This window comes from Chelmon rostratus, chromosome 14 (assembly GCF_017976325.1).
Source record: "Chelmon rostratus isolate fCheRos1 chromosome 14, fCheRos1.pri, whole genome shotgun sequence".
NCBI lineage: Eukaryota > Metazoa > Chordata > Actinopteri > Chaetodontiformes > Chaetodontidae > Chelmon > Chelmon rostratus.
Genome location: NC_055671.1, coordinates 18,586,931 through 18,610,779, shown reverse-complemented (window position 1 = coordinate 18,610,779; position 23,849 = coordinate 18,586,931). Strand labels below are relative to the sequence as shown.

At 40.9% G+C, this 23,849-nt stretch overlaps 1 protein-coding gene across 1 annotated transcript in view; it reads left to right on the top strand.

Moving 5' to 3' along the window:
* Positions 1-12,908, top strand: part of fstl4 (follistatin-like 4) — a 188,541-nt gene extending 175,633 nt beyond the window's left edge. Inside the window, exons 13-15 of the mRNA XM_041952258.1 lie at positions 3,141-3,248; positions 8,642-8,751; positions 8,963-12,908. Of these exons, the coding sequence (XP_041808192.1) occupies positions 3,141-3,248; positions 8,642-8,751; positions 8,963-9,665 (921 nt within the window). The 3' untranslated portion in view covers positions 9,666-12,908. The remainder of the gene's footprint in view (positions 1-3,140; positions 3,249-8,641; positions 8,752-8,962) is intronic.
* The last annotated feature ends 10,941 nt before the right edge of the window (positions 12,909-23,849 follow it).

Genomic DNA, 23,849 nt, shown 5'->3' with positions numbered 1-23,849 from the left:
TGTGAAGACACAGGCAACTAAAGGCTAGATATTTACACACACCAGTGAAACTAGTTACCACAACTTATTTGGCTCTAAATAAGTTAACCTTTTTAAAATTACAAGAAAAAAAGACTAGTTTTAATTAAAACCAAACCATAAGAGTTCATTGTTCTTATGTGGATTTTAAAAAGAAAAAAACTCTCTCTCGCTCTCTTACATATATATATAATCCTAAGAAAAAGAAAAGAGTGTGAAGTGATGAAAGGAGAAACAGAGGCGTCTTCTGGCAAGATGTTCTAACAAAATTTAAAGTTCAGGTCATGACCTTTGGTGTACTGCAGCCCATCACGCTGTAAAACTGCTTCCTTGATCACTCCATCCCTCTCTCGATTCTCCTCCCTCTCTCTTTACAGAGACCCCGTCTGGCCTCTGGGTGCAGGAGGTTAATGCAGCCCCCCTTTTTTCTTTTCGTCTCTTTCTCTGTTATCTCAAAGCCATTTGTTTTTTTTACAAAACACATCTGTAGCTTCAACAAAGGCCTTTAGAACAAGACCGAAGATGTCAGACCACAATGAATGCACTTTATCGGCTGACGGGAGGAACACATGAACAAAACAATGGCTTAAATTTTCTTTTAATGGTAAAGTCAGAATGCTGATTTTATCATGCTCACACAGGTGACCAAACACAGTGATCAGGAAGACAGAGTGTATTTAGACTAGACTGCCATGTTCAAAGAAAAGACAGCAAGTGACACTTTTCTTTAACAAGTATGTGATAAAGACAGCACGATTTGTTTTGTAAAAATACACTCTAATTATTTGTCTTTAAGCACAAACTAAACAGTAACAGACTGTAACAAAGAAAAAAGTGTTATCCTGTTATAGTCACTGTTGGGAATGCTTCCATCAAGAGAAAAGTTGAGGAGTAAAACACAATAGAGGTCTCCAAAAGTAGCTCCATCTCGAGAAAATCAGAAATTCACAAAAGGTTAAATCAGAAATTGAGATCCCAGAGAAGCGCAGATTGCTATGTTGGATGAAAAGTTGTCTTGTGCACCTTTAAAAATCTTCAGCCACGATTTCCAGCAGACTTTAGGTGAGCACTAATCGAGGCTTTCATGGTTTTTCATGCTGTTGCACGCAGGGAAATTGTACCTTTGTTATCTCTTACAACAAAGAGATCTAACCTTGACTCTGATGTGTCAGACCTGAGCCAGCTAACCTCCCACAGAGCATGAAAACAAACGGCACATCGGCTAATTAAAAAGGAGGCCAGATGGCAAAGACCTCTGGTTATGTAGTCACTTTAACGTACTATGGTGGTTTCTTCTGTGTTGCAGTAAATCTGTGGGATGTGACATGCTGTTGTCATCCAAGTTTCTGTTATGCTTTTTCTCTTCTCTGAGCACAAATGAGCGTCTCCTTGCTTTTAAAGGTGTTGTTTGAAGTAAACAGATGTTCAGATTTCCTGAAGGATGAAATTGGTAATCTGAAATGCCTTTTATTATTGTTTTTTATCTTACTTTGTACTTTTATAACTACAGTTTCCATAATGCTTTTAGAGGATGTCAACAGGAATTATGTCATCATGGATTCAGTGAGTTACACTGTGTGTGTGTGCGTGTGTGTATCGGAAGTATTAATAAAGTAGTTATTCGCACTTCTGAGTTACAGCATCAGTTATCTACAGCTGATGTAATCTTCCACCGTTGTTTAGCATCAGCTAAAAAACAAACAGCTGCAACCTTCCTTAACGTAAACACTCCTGAAACAGCAAAAGTCAAATGTTTTATGAATCAAAAGGTTGCTCAAATTGTCGTGTATCACAGCAACATTCATTTGTACAAACAGGTCCTCAATTCCACCTGAAGAGTAACAGCACAACCCTGATTGTGAAACAGTTGGGACACTGTGTAAAACATAAATAAGACCAGAATTCAGTCATTTACAAACACATGACAGTTTCATGAAGTGTTGCTGAGGTCAAACTCTAAATATATTGTCTTTGTACTGTTTTCAGTTGTGTATGTACATCAAAAAGGATTAGCAAGTTATCACATTCTGTTTTATTTATGTTTCACACAGCGTCCCAATGTTATTGAGGTCAATGTCTGTATGTATATATGAGTTTTAGAGGTGGACATAAAATCCAGTCCATTTCTTCCTAGTCTGCTGCGTTGTGGCCTGACCTCAGCTTTACCTCTGCTCCAGTTATGTGGGAAGCTAAACGGACGCAAAGGCAAATTCACATGTACATACACACATGCTGAGCTGGCACTTGGCTGACCAGTGCAGAGCAGAGGGCTGGCCCTCCCATTACTGAACACAGAGCTTGTGGTCTCGCTCCACTGGTGAGGGTGTCAGCAGCTCCCTGTCCACCCAGCCAGAAGCAGGGTAATGGATTGTGTTATTCTTTGTTGTTGACATTGCAGCAGACCTGAGGTTGAGTACACCGCCCCCCCATCTCTCCCTTTTTCCTGTCTGTTCTCTTCTCTCCCTCCTCCCTTTCGCTGTCTCTGCAAGTTATTCTCTATTCTTTTACCTGATCTCACTAAACTACACTCTCTGCGTCTCTTCCAAACATTTGCACCCACTTACTGCGGGATGTGATAACAGCTCGCTCTTGAGAATGTTCCGTGTTTGGGGAAAGGATTGTTCGGTGGTTTGCTGGGGCCCATTTCACCAAAGTATGAAGCTGCAGCTTGTTAGTTGAGATAATTTGCTCTCACATTAGTTCACACACATTTGACTAATTAAAACAAGCACCATTCTGGCACCATTTGCGATCTGCGTGTCAACAGCATTCATAAATCGATTTGGTGAAACTGGACTGCGGTCTCTTGTGCTGCAATTACTGATTATTTATTGGTCAATATATACAGTATCTGTGATAAGCTAATGCCTGAAAATATCGGCCTCTGTGAAGGAGAGGTTTTCTCTAGTTTATCAGCAAAATGAATTCATCTTTCTTACATAAGTTATTTTGTTAATGTTTATCAGCTTCTTGCCAGTTTGCTTTCTATATTAAAATGACCCTTCAGTGTAATATGTGTGCGTAATGGACATATTTCTGTTGTTTTTACATCACAGACAGTTTCACTCTGTTCAGCTCACGGACCACTCATTTAATCATTTCCCCTCTCTGTCTCTGTCTAGGCAGTAGCAACAGATCCTTTTCCAGTGAAGATGCTCTATGACAAGTCTCATGACCAGGTGTGGGTCCTTACATGGGGGAATATGGACAGAACACATCCAACACTTCAGGTAAGTGTGTGTGATGCTAAGAAGCTCTCTCAAGTAATAGCAGTTTAGTTTTGCTGTAGTTCTTTGCAGCCAAATAGCTCAAAGCTACATTAGACAGCTAAGTAGCATCAAGAGATGACTGGATATTGGACTGTTGTGTTGTTGATGTTCACATCAACACTAGAATAATTTTTGAAATTTAATTAATCTGGTAATTAAGATATGACGTTCATCTTTATTTTACCTTTTTTTTTTAATTAGCCTGGTCATTATTTCCATAAAATCCAGCCTAGTGCAGCTTTAAATGTACAAAATAGCCTCTCTTTATTAGTGTCGTATTTCTACACCACCCTACACTTACGTTTGCTGTGTGTATTTGTGAACTCTGATGAGCAATTATCTTCCTGGAAGGATGTAATCTGTATAAGCTGTAGAAACTTCACCAAGCGAGGAAAACCGCGCATCATAACTAATTGAGCTCTGTTCTGTACCTGCGTCCCTGTTTATGTGATAAGTATTTGCGTGACAACATCTAATCTATGTATGTTTTCGAGCATTTACCAAGCCAGCAAAACAGCAATTCACAGCTGCGCTGCTGTCGGCTTGTGCCAGCGTCCCTTTGGACCACTGGTGTTGGAGGCTTCACAAATGAGAAATGATCACAGGTGTGGTTGTGTTTAATCCACCTCGGGGGATTGGGTGAGGCGAGGGAAGGGAGAGGAGTACGCAGGGTCGAGGAGGTGGAGGGGAGGAGAAAGGGAACTGAGCTGGTGCCCATGAGAGAGGTATGATGCTGTTTTTATAGGGCCAGTATTTATGTGCATGTGTGTGTGTGTTTTCCTGTGTAACAGTAGAGGACACTGCCACGAGTAAAGCCACCAAGGGATCCCATTGTAAACTCTGTAATAGACACAAACATGTTTATTGTTCTGCTTTGTCCCATCAGAGGGAAGCATCCCATTCTAATCATGTGAGGTGTTGTGTTCAGTGTTCACTGTGTGGGGATGTGCTGTGTCGATTCATTATGGGGACTGCAGAGGGATGATACACTCTCAAATTTATGATTCTTCAGAGGATCTTTGGAGTGGAATGACTCACTTTCTACTCAGAAAATCACTTGCATTGTTGGTTTTGAACACTTGTGCTTTCAAATAAGTTTTAATGGTTAACCGGTGGTTGTGGAGCTGTTAACGGCGATTCGGCCGTTTGTGAAATGGTCCTATAAATTGTTCATGATGCTGTAGTGTTTCCATTTTTAAAAGAAACTTTAACTGTGGTTGGTAGATTGTGTTGGATCGTTGAAGGTGCTACTATGGTCTGGCAACAAAAAGTGGTGAAAAGACCACCACCTGTGTGTGGGTTTGAATAGTTTTCTTTTAGTTTACAATCTGCGTGGCCAAGTCGACTGTGTGTGTGTGTGTATGCATTTCCTGTTCTGTTTTGCACCTTTCCTTCATAGAGCGGAGGTGTACTAGCAGGAGGTTTGTTTCTGTGAGTTGTCTCAGTTAAGGTACGTTGGAGTTGTTTTTAAACACTCCCAAATGAACCAGAAAATTCCATGAAAAAAATGTTTTTCATCACAGACAAAACAATTTTCTCCTCATATAATTTGAAACAATCAGACAACAGGAAGCAGCTTTGCATAACATTTCTCTACTTTTCACGGCTGCTGCCTGAACCGCAGAAAACACATTTCTGTGTTTTTCATGTTATTCATTTACACTCTCTGCAGTCGTTCAGGAGTAATGAATAATTAGAGAGCAGAGCATGAATCACTCAAAAATGCAATTGCAGGGAAACTGCATAATGGATTGGAGTCCACGTGGATCACACCACAAATAAATGGTCTGATAATGTCATTATCATTTGGACTGAAAGTAATTGACCTGTTCAGCAGCAGCCTGTCACCGAGGCACCGCTTCGCTTCAGCGGATCATACATGTGTATGAGTGTGTGTGTGTCTGTGTTTGTGCATGTTAATGTGTGCGCTCACGCTGTGTAAATGTGTGTCGGTGCGCCTTCAGCTCCGTGTGTGTGGTATTTTTAAGCAGCCAAGTTTTAGGATGGCTCAATATCTCTGTGTAAACATCAGAGGGAGTGTGATTGTCAATTCATTAGAGAAGACAAATGGAGGAATCTCTGCTGGGCAGAGAGAGACGTGGCCTTTCAGACTGCCAGTCCAGTCGAGTCTACGTGCCAAGAAGACGTTTAACTCATAGGCACTTTGTTTATCTGCACACACACACACACACACACACACACACACACGGTGGGCGCCATTAACTAAACTATATGCTATACGTATATCACTTTTTTGGTTGTTTATTATAGCGACAGTGTGCATCTACAATAGATACTATTAGACACATTAGCATTAGGAATGTGCTAACGCCTGCAAAAACTTAACATCCATTAAACAAAGTCTAAAAAGAGCAGATGTATTATTTAAATCAGGAGCATCTGGTGGCCTTGGATATGGTGTGACACACACATCTCTGCGGTTCGATTCTGTCGAGGAACCTTTGATCTTTAACACTGTCCAACAACAAATAACACTTAAAAATGTTGTTTGGAATCTAAAAATATCTGAGGAAAGAACAGGTTGCAGCTCAAAACAAATGAAATTAATTTAAAGTTTGACATGATCAGTCTCCTTTCTGTCTGTCTTATGCATGCATTTATAGATCTATGATATAATTAATTGAGTTAAATTCTGCACTGAGCATTGATCTTAAGCAACAAGCCACTGAGTTTCCAGGGAATCCATAATGTGTTTTATTGCTCCCCAGAAGCAACGAGATGAGTCATTTTGACAATATTTTTTTTAAAGGCACGATTTCTGTGTATGTACCATGCAGGGTTATATTAAAGTGCATTGTGAGATTCATTGAATTCCCTAAATGAGACAAATACTTTGCCGCATATGAGAATTTCCATCTCATTTGGATGTTCTGTAGTTAAATGGGAAAGTTTAAAAAAAAAAAAAAAAAAAAGCTACTCAAGGCTTCTGAAGACTGAATGTTGTTGAAAAGTAAAAGCTACTCAGTCAGAACCGGCTCCCCCTCCGGCATTAGGGCAGCAGCGAGGCAGAGGCCGAGGAGAACTCGACTGGGCCTCGCTGCTGAGTGTGTGGATATGAAATCCAAGGATGAGCGATGACAAAGGGAAGCCTGGTGGCAGTAAGTTGAGAGCACCTGCAGCCCTGGAGACCACAGCAGCTGCCTAATAATACATGAGCGATACTATATCGAACCTCATTAACTCCCATCATTGTATTCTGCAACTGTTGTAATGACTTTTTTTTAATGAGGATTCTTTTCATGTCTCGCAAGCAGTGAGAAACCGGCAGATCTCCTTTGTTAAAAATGGATGAGATGGCGAAGAGGATCGAGAAGGAGAGAGGTCTTTTGTGGAGCATTGCAGCAGCGTAGCAAAAGTAACAACTCTGCACCTTAAACAGCTATTTTTATTTCTTTCTTATTTCTTCGCATTTCATAGTTCCAAGGAAAGAGTGTGGAGTCTGGCCCCCCACTGGGCATCGAGTAGAGGTTCAGCTGTAGTGGCGCAGGCGTAGACATCAAAATAGATTTTACGCTTAGTTCTTTACTTTTAAACAATATCCTATATGCTCTTCAGCAACATTTGCCTTGGCTTCTAAACCTAGAACTGCTTCAGTGAGCCAAGTTTCTCTGAGAATATAAAGTTGTTTTCACTCTGGAAGAAGGATTACAGAGCTGAAGTCGACTCGTCGCTTTTAATAAATGCACAGCTTCACATGTGTAGGCCCCATAAACCACTTCGGTCGTCCTTGACTGTGACCTGATGCAGTCCCCCCCCACCCCCTGCACTTTACAAACATGCTGATTCAGAGCCAGGTGGATGACATGAGAGATGAGGGGCTGCTAAGACAACCATCAGTGAACTGAGGTGGGGCCACGTTTCATCAGCCCGAGCTGTAAACTGTAGATGTTTATCTGTTCAAGGATATATGGGCGCGTCACCTGGACAAGCTCCGGCTGTTAAGACCTGAGATTTACTAACCTTTATGTTATTTACAGAAACTAGCAGCATTCTGATGAAGCTAAAAGGCCACAGGTTTAATCATCAACACAGTTCTTGATGAGCGTCTTTGAGCAGGATGCTGAACTGAGGCAGGATTTATAAGGCTGACATTCGTATGAGGCTTTTTTTCTTACATTAATACAAACATTTTTATAAGAGCCCCTGTAATTGAACAGTTGTTCTACTTTTCAGTGTTCTGTGCTGGACAAACGATTTAAATGAGATACTGTTTATAAGTTAACATTTAATTAACATTTGTGCACTGCATTTTCTTGGAACTTATTGGCATTTTCACCAATTCCGATTCATCTGGGATAAATGTCAGCCTGGCCCACTAATTGGTCTAATTCCACACTAAACTTCAATCTTTGAAGTGGTTCTAACAGCGTAATGTCTCATTTCCTGTTTTAATGGTAATATTAGTTTTGTCTTTTTGTAAATGTCTGTTACCTTCCTAATGATGATTTTAGACTGGAGGAAAGGGTTCAGCAGCATTCAGATGACAAATATCCCAAATATTTTAACACCATTTTAACACACGTCCTTATTCATCCTGTCTATTATGTCTCGGCCCAATTAATACGAGACACATTCATTATAGCTAAAGTGCAGATCCACCCCCTGTATTTTCCTATTAAACACAAATATGTGTTCAGATTTATACTAACTTATATATCCCAGATACATTGTCTTTGACTCTGTACATATGTTGATCACAATTTAATTGCAAAAAAGAAACCACTGAACTACGAAGCCTACTCACTCACGGTAGAAGCACAAATATCGAGGAAAAATGGCCAAATCAGCAAAATCAAGCTGGCAGCCCATTCTGACTCTGAAACACTCCTGGTGGGGTTTGATGCCGTGTGGAGGACAGAACAAAAACATGTTGCAGCTGGAAAGCTGGCAGAATTCCTGAGTTACACCTATTTTCCTTATTCAACAGAAAAGTACAACCATACAACTTCTAAACCCGATTCTTCTCTTTACTCAACTAAGACTAGCTTTTAATTGCCTTGTTAACTTATAATAAAACATACTTCATCCAAACTCGACAGAAACCAAATAATATTCACCAAAACCAATTTGGTTCATGTTAAAGTTGGATTCATTACAACTTTGTGCAGTTACAGACAAAAGATTTTTGTGACTCTGAGAATTATAGTTTTGAATTCAGTGCTGCATATATCCCAACAACCAGGATTTTATTAGCTATTTTCATATTCATCTGCAAAAACAGTTCTCTTTACTTTTTGAGTCTCTGCTGCCGACTGAACGTCACTCTCTTTAATTATGTTGATTTCTGCGTCTCAGTGCTGGTGTTTAATATTCATGCCGTCATTTGTCTACAGGTAATTCCACAAGCCAGTGTGGGAGAAGTGCATCATGCCATCCGCACAACTTTCCAGAGGGTCAACGACTTCTTCATTCCTCCAACCAACCTCATCATCACTCACGTGAGGTAAAACAGCGCGCGCACACACACACACACTCAGCCACCTCTGACCTTAAAACACAGGCGACCTCATTGTTCGCTCATCACAGCCGTCCTTCTGAAGTAAAGGAGAAAAGAGCAAATGAGAATTCTAATGAGAATCTCGATGTCTGTTAATCACTCGCGCCCCAAAATCTGGAAAGGCTATTAACCTTTCCTCTGAACTTTGTCGATTTAGGTTTGCCTTTGTCTTCCTCAAAAATGAACCTGCGGTACACAAGATCGACCTGGAGACCTTCCACCGCGTCAAGACCATCAGCCTGAAGAACTACAGCTGCATACCAGTCAGCATGGCCTACACACACCTCAGCGGCTTCTACTTTGTCCAGTGCCAGAGCAAGAGCCACCTGCAAGCCCCGCCCCAGCTCCTCATCGACAGCGTGACGGACACAGTGATTGGTCCAAACCTAAACGTCACAGGGCAGCCTTTCGTGTCACCGGACGGCCGCTACGTTGTGACACCTGACCCGCAGAGCTCAAAGCTGATAGTACAGACGGTGTCGTTCCAGGGGGAGCTGGGTCTGAACCAGGAACTGGATGAGCCCGTAGCTGTCTCTGATCTGGCTTTCCAGCCTTCCTTCACGGAGTCCAACCAGCACGTGGTCGTGGCCACCTCAGGCTCAGGCACGGACCTGCTATTTGCCGATCTGTCCTCAGGCCGCACTGAGGTTCTCCGGAGCCTCAAGGAGCCCCTGCCCCCCCAAGCCTGGCCCTGGGGAGGCCCCAACAGAGTGGTGGTCTCCAGCGGGTTGTTCGGACAGTACCTGGTGACGCCGTCGGCCGAGTCCCTCTTTGTCCTGAACGGCAAACAGAGAACGCCGCACTGCGAGGTGTCAGACATCAAGAGCGGGAACACAGTCGTCTGGGTCGGCGAGGTATGAGTAAAAAAGAAAAAAAGAAAAAAACAAAGCAGGAGACATAAGGTGAGGGAGAGACGTGAATGGAAAAAAGGAAAGATCAGGCCAAATTACCTATAATAAAGATTTATGTGAACATAAGTTGTGGACTCAACCCTGGGACTGAGCGAGACGGATACACGCCTGGGTTTATTGTAACAAAAGTACACTTAAAAATAGAGTAATTGAGAAAACATTAAGAAACCCTGTTGTGATATTTCTATTGGGAGAAAGTGTCAATGCCGTTCAGTGCAACAGTGATCTATGTGCACTTAACTATACAGAATTGTACATTATTGCACTTCCTTCCATGTTATCACAGCAAATAGGTACCTGAAGAGGGGTTATTAACGAACTACGAACTATGCACAATGCTCACTTTTTTTAGAGTAAAAAGCTTTCCGATTTTGTTTATCTCAACAATGTTTGTTGTTTTCACCAGTGCTGCATATAATCACCACAAACTGTCCGTCTGTCCTGTCTGCCTTTAGTGTATGTGTGTTCTGAGTCCTTTTAAACGCTACCAGCCCATCTGTTTACTCGCCTTTGTCATGGTATTGTACTGAATCCTCCCTCTGAGAGCTTTCATTCCCCTCATGCCGGCAGAGGTTGGCTTTATGCACATGTGTAATACCCTCTATTTACATTGTCTATCCAAAGAGCCCGATCGGTCCATTAAACGTCGACAATGGATGTTTTGCTCGCGGAGGGAGCCTAACCAGAAATGAGCAGCACATCTTGTGGTCTCTTGCAATGGTATAATCTGTCCCCTGCTGTCTCTCACATTTATTCTGTACCTGCAGCACAACTCTGTGCTGTGGAGCCTGAAAATGCCACTTAGCAGCTTCCCTCAGGGTAATGACTCCGGTTTACGCTGACCCACATGCTGAGGCCGTGCCAAAAGTGGCATCAACTCCTCTATCTGACTGGCTGTGAGCATTTGTACTTCCTCCCAGAGAGCCGTGCATCAAGATCACACTCCAAGGCAGGTAGACTGCACTCGCCAGGTGGTAATTATTCAGCTGTAACAAAGAAAATATCTTTTTATTACTGTCTATCAACCACATATGCGCAGGACGAAAATATGCTGTATCTCAAAACTTAGCAGCCAGGTTCAAAAGTAAGGATCCGTTTTTATATAGCAATACGAATTTTTTTAAACATTTCTGTTTCCAGGAATACCTTATGGATTGTTAAATTACTAAATTGACAATAATTGTACATGTTTCCTTATTAATATTATTATTATTAAAAATGTGTGTACCTACTTTTGAAAAGCCCGGCACCATCTGTCTTGAGGCAGCTACCGAATAAACACCAGCAACTCTTCACCTATCCTCTGTGTAATTTGCTTTTGCCATTCGCTCTAATTATAATGATGATGATGCATTAGCGGCAAAAGAGCACCGCTTTCTCTACATTTGTAATAATGTCATTAGAAATCATTGGAACCATTGTGTCTCTTATACATTCCTGCCTCTTGACAGTAGTGCTGAGGTGTGTCGCTCTGACAACACACTCGATGGCTCTTAGATGTGTGCGGGCTTAAATGGGTTCCAGTTTTGGTGCAATGGCGTTTTCTTTCTTTTCCTCTTTATGCTGCATAGCCTTTCTTTGCGCCTCCCAGCCTCAAGCTACAGCTTAAAAATGAATGCTCTCTAATATTCAGCTGTCATAGATGTTTTTGTTGTTCTAAACTAAATCAGGAGCTATTGTTTAATATTCTGATTCATGTAGTGGCCCAAATATTCTCCTTTAATCTACATTTAAATTATTCTAATTTACACAAACTGCTTGACAATACCTGGATGAAAATTAATTAATTGCAGTCTCAGAATAACTAATACTTCTTATTTTTCTAGAAATCGCTAGATTCTACAAACAGCCAGCCCATCTAAAGCTTTTTAATTGTAGCCGGTATAAAACAGCTAGAAGCAAAATGGAGACATATTCCAGAGCAAAAACAAAAATCAACTGAACAGTAGCACTAAAGCTCATTCCCTGCATGGGAAAAGGAAATGCTTTCTGGTGCTGACATGTGATTGACAGCTCCCTGGTACATCCATTATGTAATCACAGCACAAATACTCACAGCCTTCAGGATTTAGCAGTTGCTGACCTTTTTTTTGGCGTGTCAAACAGATGAAACTCATGTTTATCTCTGGCAGCCACCCACAGGCCAAGATGTCAAAGTCCAACTGTACAGAAAGTCTATAAGAGAGGTGTCCCACTGTAAACGCAGCTGAAGTCTTGTGACTGGAATATATCTGCTCTTTTGTTTTGTTTTTCCCCAGAAACAAACAGCAGCCCAAATTAAATATTAATCATCTTCTCCTAATACGTAGTTGTGCCTGTAACTCCCCAGTGCGATGCAATGTGTAGGGTAGAAACCAAGCTGTGTAAGAAAAGAAAAAAGTAAACACACGAGTGAAGCAGACTTGTTGTTCTTGTTTGTGATTTAGGTATTTGCTGCTAATCTGCCATGAAAATCCATTCTGGTATGAAAGCCTGTTTGATGAAGGCAATGACTTATTGATGATACTGTTTCTTAGACCACTGTTGCACTGAGGAGAGAAATATAATACCTGACATATTTATGTTTATTGGATGGACATTTGTCTAATTGGTAGCCCAGTTTTCTCACTGTGTCAATGGATAAAAAAAAAAAAGTATTACTGTTGAAGTATTCCGGCTCTGATGCTTCCTAAAGTCACTGTCCCATCCAAAGTCACTCCCCAATGGCTCTAAATGAGTAATCTATCCGAGACATGCATGTAATGAAAATAGACCTTCGACATGATTATCATTGACCTCTCAGTGATCTCTCACAGTCACACACGGTTTACAGTTGCTTGTGAAACAGTCACTTTTCTGCCCTCTCATTGTCACGTCTGTCAGCTTATCTCTTAAGGTCGATTCAGCAGTGCGACATCGCTACTAGAGCCAAGGAGAGCAAGAACAAAGAGACTGCACCTGCGCTTGCTGATATAAGTACATTATTGGCTAGCTCATGTTGTTTTGTTTGGATCTACCTTCAGTGTCACATGACTATCTCCGTACCTCTCCTTTAACCCTCAAAGTAAGGGGCTGCAGAGCTGAACCGCTTGGTGTGATAGACATTGATAGCAACCACTGTTGTAGATAACATTGTTCATGTTTAGAACACGTTCAGACATGACAAAAACTGACTGTACAGTTTTCTTTATGCATTTTGTGTGTTCTGGTTTATGAGGGAATTGTTTTGTAAGAAAAAATCGAATTAAATATATTGTAAAAATCACTCGTTTTGCAGTGTCTTATTAAGTCATTGATTGCAACTAAAGATTGTTGTCAATATCAATTAGTATCAGTATTCAAATGTCAAAACATAGTTAAAAAAAACTTAATTTCTCAACTCAATATTCAATTCTCTGCCATGTAAGACAAAAGCAGCAAATCCTCACATTTAAGAAGCTAGAAAATTAGAATATTTGACATCTTTGAAAAATTAAAACTAAAACAAGTCATCAATTATCAAAGTGGTTACTGTTCAATTTTCTGTAATATAGATCTGATTGTTTCTACAGTAGCCCAGGAAGGACAAACCAAACACTGACTCTAGAGGGACTTTCATGTTTTTAGCGCCGCCTTAGGGGAAGGTATTCAATTGGTAGTAATCTGCATATTTTTTTCTAGTTTCCTTGAGACATCTTGAGACATCTTGGGCTTTGGGAATTTGTGATTTTCTCACAATTTTCTGGCATTTGGAGAGTAAACAACTAGCAGATTAAGTGAGAAAATAATCGTTAGTTGCAGCCCTTATTTATTTGAAACTTTCAGTAAACCAGAGGTCATGGTATTTAATCACAATCTTCAAACAAGAGCTCCAAAAAAGCACAGCCACCACTCGTCAGTCTGCCTTCAAAGTGTCATAGCTCACAAGGTCAGACAGGGTGACAATTTTAGCATCTGGAAAATGACTGGATATTTGTGCCGCAGAGTCGCTGTCTGCGATGTGACATTCATCCCCCGTCCCTGCCCACGTCCCAGCCACTGTCATTTATGGTCTCAGTGCACTGATGAGCTGGCATCGAGCTGGCCTTCACTATAAGTTAATGTAATCTATTGTCTTTCTGTGCTCAACACGCTCCCAACAATCCATGACCATTACTTACAACACTGCTTTACTGAGGGACGCTGTCAATACCCTCTCCATCAGTGTCAGAGTGACAGAAAAGGCTGAAGAGAGAGAATAAAAGACTTCCTGGAGCCAAACATCGGCGAGGCAGGAGAATCTGATCACACAGACAATCAACATCCTGTTCGCGCCTGCTTCAGTTTCCTATGAATCACAACAGAGCAGAGAGAGGAGGACACCAGCCTTCATCCAGCCTGAGTCTGCAACATGATCACACCTCAAGTCGTCAAATCCACTTCTTAAGTACAGCAAATAAACTAAACACAGTCTGAAACCAGTGTGAGCTGACAACAAGGCAGAGAGGATGCAGCCACAGTCTCAATCATTTTAACTCAATGAATTAACCTCCCTATATAAATCATGTTGGTTACACTTAAACTTAGCATTTCAAGTGTCTCACGTCCAGATAAATGAGATTTAAGACACTTTGGTTTACACTAAGTCACATATGTGACTCCCCCTGGCTACACACAAACGAGGGTCAGCCTCCTCCAGTCCACAGAGTGGTTGATAATGCACCTAAAGCTGTTTAAAGAGTGACATGTACCTTGTAACAGCTAAAGAATTCCTAACTCTCACATGAACGCACCGATGAATCACATTTTTGCACTACAAGAGAGACATTAGTTTTATCATCTTGACATTCTCATGCCGCTGCGTCTCCCATACAGATCATTCAAACTGATCAGGGATCAGGTTAAACCTACAACAGCTTGGTCGGACTAATTTCAGTGCATCGTTAGCCAAAATTGTTTCCACCGGCTGCTTACTGACAGTTATATTTGGGAGGAGTAAAGGTTTCGTATGTATCTTGGATGCATTTATACCTTCTAAGTGCAGACTGAAAATAGCTCGTAGCTAAATCGAGGAATAGGGAGAAGATGAAGGGAAACTGTCGACGTCGGGATGAGAAAGAGCTTCAGCTCAGCACAAAGGCATCTGTTCCGATCAGGTTTTATAGCTTCATGCAGGCCGCAGGAAGAATCACTGTTTCTTTTGCAGAGGAAAACAGTAATTAAATCACTTTAACTATCATGTAACATCCAAAAGGCTGTAATTAGAAAATATAAAATGAATAGCACTTTCATTTTCAGTACATAAAAAGGATTATTAGGTGCTAGCAAGTGAATTAAAATTTGCAAAAACAAGCATCCGAAGACTGGAAAGTTCTGAAAGCCACGAATCCCTGTAACCTGGTGACCGAGTAGCTCGTTGTTATCAACCCTGTCAACAGCCGCAGTAACTGTGCTGCAGTTAAACTACTCGCTCTCACTTTAAAGAGAAGGAACAGCAGAGGAGGCCTGGTTGTCTTCTTCTGTGTGGGAGAGTGTGAATCCACAGCGTGCCCTCACCAGCATGTGAGGGCCAGTGAGGCTTAAATTGCCTCAGCAGGCTCATTTTGGTGAATCTCACTCTGACTAACAAGGTTGCTAACCTCCAGAAAGAAACCCAGCGGAAAGCAGACCTGGGTCAAATATTACTTGCAAATGTGTTTTTTTTTTCTCACTCTGGTGGAACAAAAATGTCGGTTTGATACAGTTTTTTTCTGACTTTAACTGTTAAGAAGTCACAGAAATCCAAGAAATGTTAGAAATTCAGTTTGGACACATGTTTTATCACAAAGCTGTGTTTCTATCACATCAATCTAATCCTGAAGCTGTTTAAAAATAGACACGTACAGACACCAACTATCAGAAATCAGGCAAAGATCAGGGTAACACACACCCACGTTCATACTGGTGCACTGCTGTGTGTTCGCTGCTTTCTGCCTCTAATGAACATGATCCATGTGAAAGCATGACTGGAGCTAAACCAGCCCGTCTTAAGCAGAGACGCACCTCTGATGTTCTTTTTAGCTTTCATAAAATCTAAACTGCGGTAACTCTTTATAATACAGCCAGAAATGTACAGCGTCATTTAGTTGTATGAATCAGATACTTACAGGTACAATTTTACTTAAATTTGCATCAAAATAGGAGAACAAAAAGCAAAAGTACTCATTCCAGTTTCACAGTGATGTATGTATAATATATTACTGGATTATAATTATTGATAAATTGCTTTGTGCATCACTTTAATGTTACAGCTGGTGAAGGTAAAGCTGTCTTGAAAGTTTGGAAAAAGCTTGATTCTAACCGTTATGTTTTCAAGGTTAGGAATACACTTGGGTTTGAATTTCAACGTAATCTGGTGTGTCTTCTACAAAATCACTCACATAAACTAAAACTCTTAATGTTTGAAATGAAACGATCCTTCGGTCATATTTGTTTATCACCTGCTGTCAAATTTTGAAAGAATTAAATACTCATGATCACAACAAACAAAGCTAGAAAGAACAGGTGGTAATATGAAGTGACACACTGATTACTGTGTATATAAAGGAATCCTGTAAACTTTACTTTCCACAGTTGCATTTATAGTAATAATTTAGATTTGATGATTAAAGCTTCAAGAGTCTGAACATTTTTGGTTTAGCTACCTTGAAAGTGCTTGAATTGTACACTGTGAATAAATGAAAATGCAGGAAGTGGAAGAAAACTCTTGGGAACAACAGAGCAATAATTAGATATTGTAAAGGGAGAAGGTAATTATACTAAAAGTAATTACGGTATGACGTATTTCACGGTTACGACATCCAAAATATACATATAGAAAATGACATAGATGTACTGGATCAAACATAGCTAATGTTTAATGAGGGACAAAAGTATTTATTATTTTAAATTCTCCCATTTTCACTCGAGTTACACACTAAAAAACAAATAATGTGGGCTGCTGTACAAAGTGTTGATGATTTGACCATTTTAACTTCAGTTTTGTTCCCTGTAGGTACCCTGTCCTCTAAAGTCCACTCTCTCTCCATAGTCTGGTTTTCTTCCTGTGTATCTATGTTGAAGTCCCACTGGGAACCATTTAGTCTGCTACTGGTAAATTACACTGTATATTGTTGCCTGTATTATAAAGCATTACCACAGCCATTAAATAAACACAAACACTGAGAGGGATTATGAGTGGAGGATTAAGTAATAATTAAATTACTCCGTCTTTAAATGTGCCAACAGCAAAACCAGACGTGTCACTGTCAGTTGTTTGGCACATAAAAAGATGACATTTCAGTGAAGTTTAGGCAAGTAAACATTTTTGGTTTAAACAGGATTAATGTTAGGATTAGAGCCGGGCAGCTAATATGGGACGGCTTTGGTCTCGGTTAAATAAGGAAGCTCTCTGATGTTCATTTCCCTCAGAGCAGAAATTGTCTTGGCGTTAGCTTTGAATCAACCACTCAGACGTACAGTCGCAGTGCAGATTATCATCAGGCTACTGCCTGTTTGTGGTGATTTACAGTGTTTTACACTGTGTGAAAATCTCAGGGCCAATAGAAAACTCTGACCAGCTGGTCTCGCTGGAGGAGAAGTCAGTGGATCCCCAAAGTGGTTAGGATTCAACCTCTGGGCATCATCCACATCAGTAACAAAGTTCATAGACAACCATCCAACAGTGGTTGAGATATTTCAGCCTGGATGAAAGTTGTGAGCAACCAATACAAAGCACAGATGCAGGAGGTGGTGTACCCCAACAACTCTGACACTACAGCACCAGAACCATCATATATCAGTCTCTGCATCAGTGGTACAGTAAGTAGTGAAGACACAGGAGCTGTTGGACAGTCAGCTCTCTGTGTGCTGTTGTGGCACATCGCAAACACTCAGAAAGCGAATCAGGAGTGATGTTTTCATTCATTACAGCTGCTTCTCACAGTTCAGAGTAACAGAAATGCTGCCGTGCTCTGCCAGGAATCTGTCATCTGGCATCATTCACTGCAGCTAGAAAAAACAAACAAACAGCAGTGATGAATGTAAAAAGACAGGCGGAAAAGTACACAATGCACTTCTGTTTGTGGCTGATACGACATTCCCGAACAAAACCACAATGATCAGAGCGCAGGTGAGAGCATACGTACCTGTATGGATTAATTGAAATACTCAGGTGTAATATCTATTCAAAGTCTGCCATGAGTGTGTTGGAAATCCAGGCTACAAAAGTGATCAAACAGTAACGGCTATAAATCATCTTGGAAAAAAGTTTTAAAGTTTCTGACACATAAAACTGGATTTTGAGGGCGATTAGACTGCAAGTTGATGTTGTCACATGTTCAGAGTCAGACTCAGCCAATCAGATCCAGCAACATCGCACGTGGAAACCGCTATATGGCAACATAACGGCAATGGTGAAACAGCTTATTGTTCACGTCTGGCAGCAAGTGAACACAGATATTGTCCTCACATAGGTAGATTATTGAGCGTGATCTCCGCTGTACGCTACAGTTGGATGGCAGCAGGTACAAATGTGCACCTGAAGTGCTCTGTTTCGCACCTGAATGGGATCCTGAGGGAGCGAGGGGGGATTTCCAGGACTCCATCCTCTGCACCTTCTCTCTTTGTTGCTCCATCCACCAATAGAGGAATTGCCACAAAACTTTTGGAGGTGGCAGGAACCACAGTCTGAGCTGTAGAGCAACCAATCAGTGTTTTTCCTGAAGAGGAAAGTCGCTTGTCAGGACGAGGCTTAGCGCTGACAGAAACTCCTCCAGGGTGGGCTGGTGCCAAAAACAAATACAGGCTACAGATACAAATGGGGTGGCAACATATTAAGTCTGAACTTGGCACAGCTAAGGTTGTCCAAGTATTGACGCTTCCATACTTTTTCAGTACCGATCTCCATTAATTACACACTAGATACACAGCCATAAAAAAACAGTTCTACAATCAGATATTCAACCCGAGACTGCACAGATAAAACAACAGGGACGAAAATCAACTGGTCCTCAACCTGTGGCTGTTACTGCACTCTCTCTAGCAACTAACCCACAAGTGATCACCAAAGTTGTCTCAATTCGTCCTAAAGGGAGGCCCAAATGCCTGTACCTAATTTCATAGTGATCCATCCAATAAATGACTTCAGTCAAAGCCACTCAAACGGGAACCTTATGATGGCAGCAGAACAAAACTCAGCCAATCACTAAACTCAGTAGGGTTTATCCTCTGGGGATCGAGCATGTCAGTACAACATCTCATGGCAATCCATCTAATATTTGTTGAGATATTTCAGTCTGGACCAAACTGTTGCTGAATGACAGACCAACACTGAGCACAGGTGAAAGGACTATGGACACATTTCAATCAGTATTGAGTTTGAAAATCTGTCAGCTGTCTGCAATGAACTCATTACATAAATAAAAAAAAAGCTGAAACATAATAAGTGACAGAACATGTATATTAAAGTGGAGTTTATGTGTGTGTGTATATATGTGTTTCCCAGGACTAAAGCAGGACTGGTTTTACCTCTGATACAGACAGACTCAGAGGTTCAGATGATGAAATGATGAATATATATTTTTTATTGCAGTGGAAAAATAACTTCCAACACATCAGAATGGTAGAGTCGGTTTCTGTTGGTTGCTGATCTGACATGCGGCCGCATCATTAATAAGAGACACGGCAGTGATGCCTTCATCACAGTGGCTGGTGCTCATGTAGAAAGTAACAGAAAAGCAGCTATCGTCTGTCAGAAATTTGTCAAGAATATGTCAGCCATTAGTGCCAAACTCAAAAATAACAACAGCCATAAATATCAAATGTCACAGATAAACCTACAGTCGCTGTGTGTCTGGGCTGATGTGATGCTGCGAGGCTAAATCACTATCATTACAGCAGACATGCAAGTCATAACAACTGGTATCAGTGCCTGATGTGATGATGGCTATGATGAAGTGTCAGAAATAAAGGTGTGTTCGGTCATTAATGTGCTACACACATCTTTCACGGGAGAGGCAGTCCTGTGGCTTGTGACGAGGTAGAGATCTGTAAATCTGGTTAGCTCTCTCTTTGGCGGGTGGCGACGACAAATACTGAAAACAACAAACAGGAAGTCCTGCAACCTCAGCACGCCATGCACAACGCCGACATGTGACCACCAACCAAACACCTGCTTTTATGCTCCAGAGCTGGTCATGGATAATTGATATGATGCTTTGTGTCTCCATGTGAAGACATACAACACTTCATTTCAGTTAGAATAATTCAGCAGCAGGCAGGGACCCACCTCCTCATGGCCCTCAGGCTGACTGAAGGTAATGTGGATGAAATCTGAAACAATGAACCTGTGCAACCACTGCGAGTGCAATCACTCTTCCCCACATGATATCACCTGTGTTTATAGGCCGGTGGAATACGGCGTTATGGTTATCTTTAAGTCTGTCTAAGGAGGCTGGGATAAGTAATAGCTGTTAAATCACAGCAAAGCAGCAAGCCTTTATTTCCTTTTAGCCGTAGGGGCAGAGGGGCTGTTTGTCAAATCCAGCACCTTGATTCTGTTTCACAATGGCACAGAGATTAAACTGCGTGATTCAGTACTCGCAGCTGATGTGGGGTTATGATGAAAACACTGCATTTACGGTTTCGGCATTTAACTAATGTGCCTGTCAAGAACCATTTACAATAATTGCAAACTAAATTGCATCCATTATCCCTCACAGCCTTTCACATACTACAAATATTTTCCATTATGGTGGCAGCTAGTGGGACAATATCTAAGTGACACAATTTAAATATAATTTCAGCAAGCCTGTATTTCCCATTTACTATACCTGTGAGTATATGATAATAGATTGTAATGAACATTTCTATGAAGGCCACAGATACCTGCACACATTATAATACATATAAAATGCATTATGGTATCCTTTAATTGTTTTAGTATCAGGTTCACAACTGCTGAGCTCGTGCTCCTGTTTTCATGCTTCTACGCCAGCGACAGCCGTGGCCGAGGCATTATGTTTTCCAGCTTGTCCGCCTGTCCATCCCACTCTTGTCAACATGATGTCTCAGGAACGCCTTGAGGGAATTTTTTTTCAAATTTGGCACAAGGTCCACTTCAACTCAAGGCTGAACTGATTAGATTTTGGTCAAAGGTCAGGGTCACGGTGACCTAATAAAAATGTTTTTGGCTATAACTCAACAATTTGTGTGCTTGAGATCAGTAACTGTTCAGGGCTGGTTCTGGCTGTCTCCAGTCCAGTGTAAATTCAGTCGGTTCCTAGTTTAAGCTGCATTCATTGCAGTGTTTACAAGGTTAATAGCTCAGCAGCTTACTATTTTTACAATTGCTTCTGTGGCTTATAAAATAGAAGTAATAGTAGTAGTGTATCACAGCTCAGCAGACAACAGTCCCTCCACTGCTAAAAGCTAGTGATTCAGTCAGTGACTATGTGATTCAGTATTGTGGGTTCAGTTTGAAGATTATGCGTTTAAAATTTCATTTTCTGTATTTTTGTCTGTGCAAAGAATGTCTACCATGTTTAATGCACATAATGCAAAACAGTCCCATAAAAAAAAAGTATATTTCAGTTTATGGTAAAACTGAAAAATAGCACTAACATAAAAATGTGCTTTGCTGTGGCACTGTCCCAAACCTATTTGGAACTACTGAGGCTTCTGGCTTACCCCACTTCAATCGGCAGCCATCCAGAAAGAGTTTCTTTATACACAGCAGTCTACTGTGTGCTTCGTAGGCGGGAAAGAGCAGACGCGTTGGGTTCAATATGTACACACTGAGCTACTTGAAAAACTTGTAGATCCACAAGAAGCATCCTTAAAGCAAGAATAGACGAGTCTAGTCTGCTGTAGTTTTAAAGGTTTTCACAGCCGTGAGGGTTTGAATTTAGAGCAGATGCCATTTTTAATACAATGCTCAAGTTACATAAATTATTCCTCAGTCAAATCCAGATCTTTCAAAACAGCACTGTGTTGAAAAGGTCTTCAGATGTTCTGCTGTAATGTTTCCTTGCTACCAAAGCAACAATATTAAAGCAATTTCACTTCCTGTGAATTGCTGTTTACCAGTTACTGTATCCAAGAAATGGCAGTCAGAAGTATTTCTTTGACACAACATTAAAGTATTTAATTTAATGCTGTTTTTTAGCCATGCTATCAGCATGCCTCTATGGGTCCACCACTTTGGTCCAGGCTGAAATATCTCAACAACTATTGGATGGGTTGCCATGAAATTTGGCACAGATATCCTGATTGTGCCACATGGATAATCTTCTCATTTGTCTTGCTCCATCACGAGCATGTCAGAGAAATATCTCAGTCGATGTGTCCTCATAACTTTGAGGTTGACATTTGTGTTTTTTAGTTTTAACTGTCTTGACAACTATTGATTTTCACGAAATTTGGTAAATACATTCACGATCCCCACAGGATGAATTCTAGTAACTCTGATGACCCCCTCAACTTTTCCTATAGCATCATCATGAGGCCAAATTTCAGTTTGTCCAATACTTTGGCCTATGACAACACAATGAATGACATTCCCATCAACCTCAAATCTTGGGACCCACTGGCTATCATCTGGCAGCACTTCAGCCTCTGCCTCAGCCTCAGCCTTATAAACAGATATCTTCTTATGAATGCATACAAAATATTTAGAAAGTTGATAAAAAGTTATTCATCACCAGACACAGTCCATAGCTTCTGAGATTGCATTTCAGCCAATGTGTTCCTCCTCTTACCTGCATGCAGCCAAAAGCCTGCTCAAATGTGATTGGCCAAACAGAGAACAAATGGACTATAAACACAAACCTGAACACTTCCAATACCAAAATATTGTCCCTTGCCTACAGATTCTACATTAACATGCAAGTATGTGTTTATAGAGATTTCATTATTAGCAGCATGCGTAACTAAGATGGCAAACATGATAGGCACTATACCTCCTAAAAATCAGCATGTTACCATTATCATTATGCAAATGTTAGCATTATCATTTAGCTCAAAGCATGGCTGTTGACTCAGTCATGTTCTGAGGATTTCTGTGTGTTGCAGTGGGATGTGCACGTCAGGGAAACATTATTTTTATGGCAGAAAATCAAAAATTTAAAATGTAAGGTTATGGTGTTTTTTTAACTGACATCTCCAACACTCTGAAGTTGGTAGCATAAACACTCTTGGCTCTTACTAGTACATAGCTCCTAGCAAGTGCCATAAAACATTATCATAACTGAACACAACCCACCTACCTCACATATCCAAGCATAACATCACTTTTGTCAAGCAGAGGGAATGATAAATACTTCTGACAAGCTCATCCTATCCTTGCTTGTCAATACGCCTCTAAATTCTAAACTGTTTAAATGATCAAATTATTTTTCTGCAGAGCTGTGACTGTAACAAACTCACTTTGGAGGAAGAGTGGTTATTCAGTGACCATGAAAACAAAGCATGTGTATGAATACACCAAAAACAGAGGCATAGGCATTTATTTATTAACAGCTCAACTACATATGGCTGCCACAGATATGCCATCAATGGAGAAACTGTACCTCCTTCTTCCTCCCTTTCCAATCACTCCATCCCTCTCTCTCGCTTGCTCTGTTTATTTTTACTAATCAACTTTGAGCTTGTTTTTTCCACATCCCAATAAATGACAAGTTAATCCTGCTGGGACAGCCGGGTGGAGAGGAATATAGAAAGGAATTAGCAAATGACATTTTAACAAGGATGTCTGTGGTGATATAATGGGGCCTAATGAAAGTGATGTTTTCGCTGATGTGCTGACAGCATGGCAGTCTCCCAGCTGTACCCCTGTGTTAGCCTCATGGGACGAGTAAGAGAGAAAACAGAAGGGGACGAGATATAGAGACATGGAGGGGGCTTAAGTTGCACAAAAACAGCCTTTGACTAACAGGGAGGGGTGATGTGGTTTAGGCAATTAATTCTACCTGAATAAAGTTACAGAAATATCATAGTATTGGTTAAAAGACACCAACGCTGACTGCAAAGTCAGATGCTTTGTATGCCCAAACATTCACCCCAACCTCCTCCCTCAGGCTTTTTGCAGCTGTGCAGCTTTGATAAACATTTGCGCATCCTCATGAAATAGGTGGTGCTGAAAGCCTGGTGATGCAGTGACTATCTGTGGGTTGTGCAATA